Genomic DNA, 8,778 nt, shown 5'->3' with positions numbered 1-8,778 from the left:
GAAGATTATCTTTAAGCATCTTCATGATGTACTACCTGTGAAAAAACGTCTTCACTTTTTAAATTTGTCCAGCAATTCCTTATGTGAAATATGTAATATGGAGGAAAGTGCTATTCACCTTTTTTATTTTTGTAAAAGAACTGAACTAGTTTTCAAATGGCTGAGAAGTATACTTAAAAACATTTGAAATTTTGAGCCGGAGAACAATATGAAATTTTTATATTTTGACTTCGATACCAAAGACAGTTGCAGGAGGAATGTGTATATATTTTTATTGTGTTCTTATATATACACGATATGGTGTACTAGAAAGGATTTGAATATGGTTGCAAATATATCATAAGGTTACTTATTAATGATATCAATAATTACAGGAGAGATTTATATTTAATACATGACAATAGAATAAAGAATGATTACGGTTCCTTTTCAGAAAAATTAGTTTTTTGAAAGATCAGAAAATTATTTTATTCATATTAATTATATTGTTTTCTGAAAAAAGTAATAGTTTATATAAGAGTTTCTAATTGTAAATAATTTTCACTGTGTTTATGTACAATTTTCACTATGTAAATGAAAAAAAAAATGGTCATAGTGTAAGTGACTTTTTTTTTTATATCCTTTTCCGCGTGGAACATTCCATCTAAAATTCCTCATATATGTCACGCCATATGTATTTTATGACAGTAACTTTCGAAAATGAATCTTGTCCCTTGTCACACTAATGGATTCGTTATGATATATTGCTATTAGAACATTATGAAGTGATTTTGTTTTGACTGTTTTTATTGAATCCCCCACGAAATTTCGTTTCACTTGGAATCCTCTTTTCATGTTTTCTAACTTCTATCCCTTCTTACTGTAATGCATAGAATACACATTTTTTTTTTTTTTTACTTTTTCGTACAATCTAGATTTTTATACCGAAATTGGCTATCTTAGGTTTTCAGCAAACAAATTTATTACTTCATCTAAATCACCAGTGAATCAAATGATTCCAGTATTTGGAGATCATATAACAATGCCTGTTAACAAAACCATTTTGTATCTAAGAAAAATATTATCCATTGTCAACATTAATAACAATCAACAAATAAGAGTAAAGTAAGCAGGATATGGATAGCCAGAGATCAATACATCTGAAACACAAAGAAAGAAAGTTAATCACATAACAAATTAAATATTACGAAGTGGTATATAGTATATCCAAAGGGAAATTTACTTTATTAAAATTTTTTTTGGATTAATAAGAATATTTATGGCTAAGAAGCAAGGATAAATGTACGAGACAGCTGAATAACGAGTGGTCACGAACATTCATTACATTGGAATTAATTGGTTGGGGAAATAAGCTCAAGCTCATTTTATATCATTATTCTCTCATTTGGCGTAAAGACGGTTTCAGTCACTATAGATTTTGACCGAGTCCGTAATTACATATCTTACTCCTCTCTTAATATTTAATTTAATTCTGTAATGACTTGTAGGAGTTTAGTGTTGTATTTATATATATATATATATATATATATATATATATATATATATATATATATATATATATATATATATATATATATATATATATATATATATATATTAATTTTCTTCATTTTATCTATCTGACTAAATTATGTAAAGAAATCCAGGAGTTGAGAGAACACTGTGGTTTATATATATATATATATATATATATATATATATATATATATATATATATATATATATATATATATATAATATATATATATATATATATATATATATATATATATATATATATATATATATATATATATGTATGTATATATATACATATATATATATATATATATATATATATATATATATATATATATATATATTATATATATATATATATATATAAGTCATATCACAGTTGTCCGTCGCATTCATATAATATAAAATCGAGCTACAATGTCCTTTAATCATCTAATTCAGCTCTACCTCCTGGAATTAATAATAATTTTCATATATGCGTTAACCGAAGGGGAATTTTTTCTCGATAATAGATTTGCCTGGACAGGGCGCGAACCTATGGATCCTTTCAAACCCAGGAACGTCAGTGAAGCTTTTACCTACTACACCACCGCGAGAGGCTAAAAGTTCATGTCGCCTCTCACCCTCATATACCTTCGCGCGCAGGTAATTAGTAGGTTTGGAGACAACATCACCCACCTCGACTCCGGTAGTGTTTGTAGCTGCTTTTGACAGCCACCGTAGCAATCTATAAGTCAGATCACATTTCCGTGATTCATATACATATATCGAGCTAACAATGTCCTTTAATCATCTAATCGCTCTTACCTCGGAAATTGAATATATTTGCATCTATGCCTTGAACCGAAGGGCGAACTTTTTTTACTCGATAATAGATTTTGCCTGGACCAGGGCGCGGAACCATATGGCTCCTTTCAAAACCCAGGAAACGTCCAGGTGAAGCTTTTACCTACTACAACCACCGCGAGAAGGCGCTAAAAAGTTCATGTCGGCCTCTCACCCTCAATATACCTTTCGCCGCGCAGGTAACTTAGTGGTTTGGAGGACAAACATCAACCCTCAACCTCGAACTCCCGGTAGTGTTTGTAGTGCTTTTGGACAGCACGTAGCCCAATCTAATAAGTCATATCACATTTCCAGTGATTCATACTACATAATATTCCCGGAGCTACAATGTCCATTTAAATAATCTAATTCGCTCTACCTCGGCGAATTCAATATATTTTGTTAAATATATTGCTTGAACCGAAGGGGAATTTTTTTCGTTTCTCGAATAAAGATTTGCCTTGGACCACGGGCGCGAAACCTATGGATCCCTTTCAATCCCCCCCAGGAACGTCAAGTGAAGCTTTTGTACCCTACTACACCACCGCGAGAGGCTAAAAAGTTCGATGTCGCCTCTCACCCTCCATATACCTTTCGCGCGCAGGTAATTAGTGGTTTGGGAGACAAACATCAACCCACCTCGACTCCGGTAGTGTTTCTTGTAGCTGCTTTTGGACAGCCACGTAGCCAATCTATAAGTTCAATATCACATTTCCGTGATTCATATACCATATATCGAGCTAAACAATGTCCTTTAATATCTAATTCGCTCTACCTCGGAATTAATATCATTTTCATATATGCTTAAACCGAAGGGGAATTTTTGTTTTATCGATAATAGATTTGCCTGGGGGACCGGGGACCAGGCGCGAACCTATGGTATCCTTTCAAAACCCAGGAACGTCAGTGAAGCTTTTAACCTTAACTACACACCGGCGACGATGGCTAAAAGCTTCATGTCGCCTTTCACCCTCATATTACCTTTCGGCGCGCAGGTAATTAGGGTTTGGTTTGGAGACAACATCAACAACCCACATCGACTCCGGTAGTGTTTGTAGGTGCTTTTGACAGCACGTAGCCAATCTATAACGTCAATATCACATTTCCGTGATTCATATACATATATCGAGTTACAATGTCCTTTAATATCTAATTCGCTCTACCTCGGAATTAATATATTTTCATATATGCTTACCGAAGGGGAATTTTTTCTCGATAATAATTTTCCTGGACCAGGGCGCGAACCTATGGATCCTTTCAAACCCAGGAACGTCAGTGAGCTTTTACCTACTACACCACCGCGAGAGGCTAAAAGTTCATGTCGCCTCTCACCCTCATATACCTTTCGCGCGCAGGTAATTAGTGGTTTGGAGACAAACATCAACCCACCTCGACTCCGGTAGTGTTTGTAGTGCTTTTGACAGCACGTAGCCAATCTATAAGTCATATCACATTTCCGTGATTCATATACATATATCGAGCTACAATGTCCTTTAATATCTAATTCGCTCTACCTCGGAATTAATATATTTTCATATATGCTTAACCGAAGGGGAATTTTTTCTCGATAATAGATTTGCCTGGACCAGGGCGCGAACCTATGGATCCTTTCAAACACTACCGGAGTCGAGGTGGGTTGATGTTGTCTCCAAACCACTAATTACCTGCGCGCGAAAGGTATATGAGGGTGAGAGGCGACATGAACTTTAGCCTCTCGCGGTGGTGTAGTAGGTAAAAGCTTCACTGACGTTCTTGGGTTTGAAAGGATCCATAGGTTCGCGCCCTGGTCCAGGCAAATCTATTCGAGAAAAAATTCCCCTTCGGGGACACTATTAATCAAAGGGTTGTATTGAGGGATATAAATCGTGTTATTCCCGTTGCTGAATAACCACTTGTTCCATGCAACGAAAACACCATACATAATAATAACAATAGTGTTATTCGTAAATAAGAAAGAACTACAGGTATGGATTGCTTAAGTATAAACTACTGAGAAATGATTTACTAATTGATTTGCTGTTTTTTTCATTAAGGTTACATTTACGTTTTGATACTGACTTATTAGAAGGTTATCGGCAGATTATTGATATAAAGAGGACTAAAAGCTTTTGATTTCGATATATATGATTTTTAGAAGTTTTTATAGTTAACACTTACGTTTTACTTACATTAATTAATGAAACAGAGATGATGGATTTTTTGATATCAAAGTAAAAGATTTGTTTTTATATAGATATATCAGTTATTTTGACTTTTGATAAATAGAGATGTTTCAGCTAACACTAGTTGTTTTCATTTCTCCTTTTTAATTTCTATATGGAAAAGCAAATTTACAAGGAAAGGTCCATATTATTTCCTCTTACATGATGGTAACTGCCAGTTGTTGTGCTGGCGAAATATCATCTCTGAATGTCGTATTTCTTTTAGCGAAAGGTCATGCAGATGTGACAAGAGTTCCTCAAAGGTTGTTTTAGACATTCTGAAGTAATTGCAAAATTATCATTATCTCTCTTCAGCTCCTCGAAAATTGTGACAAATGCACCGTACAAGTGCCTTTGTGTATTCAAAGGGTGTACCGAGTGAATTCTAGGTTTCTCTTCTTTTTTCTCAAAGTAATAAATAAAGACAATTTTCTCTTTCTTTGTTATATGTAGTCACACCACAGGCTGAGAGCACACTGCAAGCGCTTGTCAAAAATTGGGTCACTTTGTGCGGCAGTCGGACAAATGTACGATTTGCGCAATTTTGTGTCGCATTTAGATCCGGCACCGCAATCGTATCTTGGTGCGACTAGAATCGCATAGTGTGAAAGGGCCCGATTCAGCAGCAGAGGGAACGAACTATTGTGCGCGACAGTACCATGTATGGCTTATCTAATCCATGGAGATGGGTAGAGATGTTTGTGGCCGGAACTACTAAAAACAATTTTAGCTGCTCCATTTATTGATGAACTGTGCTGATTGCTCGTAAAAATATTCTTGAAAAGTCTGTTGTTATTGTTAGATTGAACGTACGACTGCCTGTACTTTATGCACATTTTCAAAGTAATATAAAGTAATTTACAATTTACACTAAAGACACAAGTTAAAGTTCGGTAAAGAGACTTCGTTTCTGGGAAATTGCTTTCTCGTTGTAACAGCCTATATTAACGAACGAATAATGAGACCACAGGAGCTCGAAATGATTTTGTTTGAATTAGTATTTCTTATTAGGCTTCCATCATGCAGACGATCTAAAAAGTCACATTTGAAGTATTTTACATGGTGTTTTTGTATACTTCGTTCATTGTTTACCTTGGCGCATTCGTTTCAACTTGTGCGTTCATTCTGATTGGGCCATCGCCCCCCGTCCCGTCCCGGGACGCCTGGCGGGTCCGTCGCCCGCCCCCGTCCCTGACGGCAGGCGGGCCGTCGCCCGCACGTCCCGTGACGCCAGGCGGGCCGTCGCCCCCCGCCCGTCCCGGGACGCCAGGCGGGCCGTCGCCCGCCCGGTCCCGGGACGCCAGGCGGGCCGTCGCCCGCGCCCGTCCCTACTTTGCGGCCGTCGCGCCCGCCGTCACGGGCGCCAGGCGGGCCGTCGCCCGCCCGTCCCTGGGACGGCAGGCGGGGCCGTCCGCCCGCCCGTCCCGGGACGCCAGGCGGGCCTCGCCCGCCCCGTCCCCCCGGGGGACGCCAGGCGGACCGTCGCCCGCCCTCCCGGGACGCCAGGCGGCCGTCGCCTGCCCGTCCCGGGACGCCTGGCGGGCCGTCGCCCGCACGTCACGGGACGCCAGGCGGGCCGTCGCCCGCTCCGTCCCTGGACGGCAGGCGGGCCGTCGCCCGTCGCCTCCCGGGACGCCAGGCGGGCCGTCGCCCGCTGTCCCGGGACGCCAGGCGGACCGTCGCCCGCCCGCCCGTCCCGGGACGCCAGGCGTCCGTCGCCTGCCCGTGGGAAATGGGATCGCCCTGACTCCTGGCCCGTCCCGTCCCGCCTGCCCGTCCCGGGACGCCATGTCCTGCCCATCCGCCCCCCCGGGTCCCGGACAGCCAGGGTGGGCCGGTCGCCCGCCCGCCCACCGCCACCTCCCGGACGCAGGCGGGCCGTCTCCCGCCCGGGCAGGCACCCCGCCCGTGACGCATGGCCAGCGGGAAGTCGCCCGCCCGCCCGGGTCCCGGGACGGCCATGGCGGGCCGTTCGCCCGCCCGTCCCGGGACCGCCTGGCGGGCCGTTCCCCCCCCTCACGGGACCCGCCAGGCGGTCCGTCGCCCGGCCCGTACCGGGACCGTAGGCGTGGCCGTCGCCCTCCCGTACCCGGGAACGCCTGGCGGGCCTGGGTCGCCCCGCCCGTACCCTGGAACGCCTGGCGGGGCCGTCGCCCCCCTGTTCCCACGGGACGCCTGGCGGGCCGTCGCCCGCCCTTCCCGGGAAGCCTGGCCGGGACCTTGCCAGCGGGGCCCGGTGCCCGGGAACCCACCATGGGCCCGGACCGTCCCGGGACCTCCCGTAAGCCCGGGACGGCCTGGCCGGGCCCCCCGTCGCCCTGCCCGGCCGTCCCGGGAACGCCTGGCGGGCCGTCGGCCGCCCGTGCCACGGGACGCCAGGGCGGGCCGTTGCGCCCGCCCGTACCCGGGGGGGGGGGGGACAGGCAAGGGGCTGAAGGGGGGGGGGGGGGGGGTGTCGGCCCGGCGGGAGGGGGGGGGGGGGGGGGCCGGGGGGGGGGGGGGGGGGTCCAGGGGGGGGGAAGGGGGGGGGGGGAAAGGGGGGGGGGGTGGGGGGGAACCAAGGGGGGGGGGGGGGTGGGATACGCAGGTCGGGCCCGCCCGTCGCCCGCCCGTACCGGGACGCCTTGGCTTGGGCCGTTCGCCCTGCCTGTCACGGGAAACGCCAGGCGGGCCGTCGCCCGCCCTAGGCCTACCGGAACGCCAGGCGGGCCGTCGCCCGACCGTCCCTTACTCCCAGGCTGGCCGTCGCCCTCCCGGTCCCGGGACCGTCCAGGGCCCGGCCGTCCGGCCGCCCGGGTCCCGGGAACGCCAGGCTGGCGTTTCGCCCGCCCCGTTACCCGGGGACGGCCAGGCGGGCCGTCGCCCGCGTGTCCCGGGACGGTAAGCCGGGCCGTCCCCGCCCGTCCGGGACGGGCCTGGCTGCCGTCCCGCCCTTCCCGTCACGGGACGCCAGGCTTGGCCGTTCGCCCGCCCGTACCCGGGTGACGCCAGGCGGCCGTCGCCCCCCGTCCCGGGACCGCATGGCGGGCCCGTCCCGCCCGAACCCGTCAACCGGGACCGCCTGGCGGGCCGTCCCGCCCCCCGTACCGGGACCCAGCTCCGGTCCGTCCGGCCCGGGTACCGGGCCAGGCGGGCCTGTCCCCTCCGTCCGCCCCGCCCTTTCCACGGGAACGCCCTGGCGGGCCGTTCGCCCGCCCGTTACCCCCGGGACGCCATCGGACCGGTCCGTCCCGCCCGCCGTTCACCGGGACGCCTGGCGGGCCGTCTCCCGCCCACCGGTCACCGGGACGCCCAGGCTGGGCCGTTCGCCCGCCCGTCCCCGGGAAGCCCTTGAGCCGGGACCCGTTGGACCGGGCCCGTCCCGGGACCACAAGGCGACCGTCGTGCCGCACGGGACCCGCCAGGCTGGGCCCGTCCGCCCGCCCGTACCGGGTGAACGGCCAAGGCGGGCCCGTCTCCCGCCCGTTACCGGGGACCCTGGCCGGCCGTCCCGGCCCGCCTTAGGTCCACGGGACTCCAGGCCGGGCCCGTTCGCCCGGCCCGTACCCGGGACTCCAGGCGGGCCGTCGGCCCGCCCGTACCCGGGATGCCAGGCGTGGCGTTCGTCCCGCCCGCCCGTGCCCGGGACGGCCAGGCGGGCCGTCGGCCGCCCCGTCCCGGGACCGCCAGGCGAAGTTGCCCGCCCGTAGGTCCCGGGCGGGACGGCAGGCGGGCCGTTCGCCCGCCCCGTCCCGGGAACCGGCATGGCGGGCCCGTCGCCCGCCCGGTCCCGGTACTGCCAGGCGGGCCCGTCGCCCTGCCCACGTCCTCGGGACGCCTGGCGGGCCGTACCGCGCCCCGTCGGGGACGGAGCCAGGCGGGCCTTGCCCGCCCGTTACCCGGGCGCCAGGCGGGCCGTCGCCCGCCCGTCCCACGGGACGGCAGGCGGGGCCATCGCCCGCCCGTCCCGGGACGCCTGGCGCCGTCGCCCCCCTCCGTCCCGGGAGGACGCCGGCGGCCGCCCGCCCGGGAGGCAGCCGACCGCCCGCCCGTCCCGGGACGTCTGCGGGCCCTCGCCCGCCTCCCGTCCCGGTGGACGCCAGGCGGGCCGTCTCCCCCCGTTCCCGACGGCCGTCCGGGCCGTCTCCCGCCCGTTCCCGGGAGCTGGCCATCGTCCCGTCGCCCGCCCCGTCCCGGGACGCCAGGCGGCCGTCCCCGGGACGCCATCGCCCCGTCACGGGGACGCCAGGCGGGC

At 51.3% G+C, this 8,778-nt stretch overlaps 1 protein-coding gene across 1 annotated transcript; it reads left to right on the top strand.

Moving 5' to 3' along the window:
- The first annotated feature begins 5,603 nt into the window (after positions 1 to 5,603).
- On the top strand, positions 5,604 to 8,233 carry LOC135215913 (basic proline-rich protein-like). Its single transcript, XM_064250869.1, has 2 exons — positions 5,604 to 6,944; positions 7,232 to 8,233. The coding sequence occupies exons 1-2, from the start codon at positions 5,604 to 5,606 to the stop codon at positions 8,231 to 8,233; spliced, it is 2,343 nt and encodes a 780-aa protein (XP_064106939.1).
- The last annotated feature ends 545 nt before the right edge of the window (positions 8,234 to 8,778 follow it).

The sequence above is a fragment of the Macrobrachium nipponense genome, chromosome 5 (genome assembly GCF_015104395.2).
Source record: "Macrobrachium nipponense isolate FS-2020 chromosome 5, ASM1510439v2, whole genome shotgun sequence".
In the NCBI taxonomy this organism is placed as follows: Eukaryota; Metazoa; Arthropoda; class Malacostraca; order Decapoda; family Palaemonidae; genus Macrobrachium; species Macrobrachium nipponense.
Note: the sequence above shows the minus strand (reverse complement) of the source record. Positions and strands in the feature narration are given on the sequence as shown.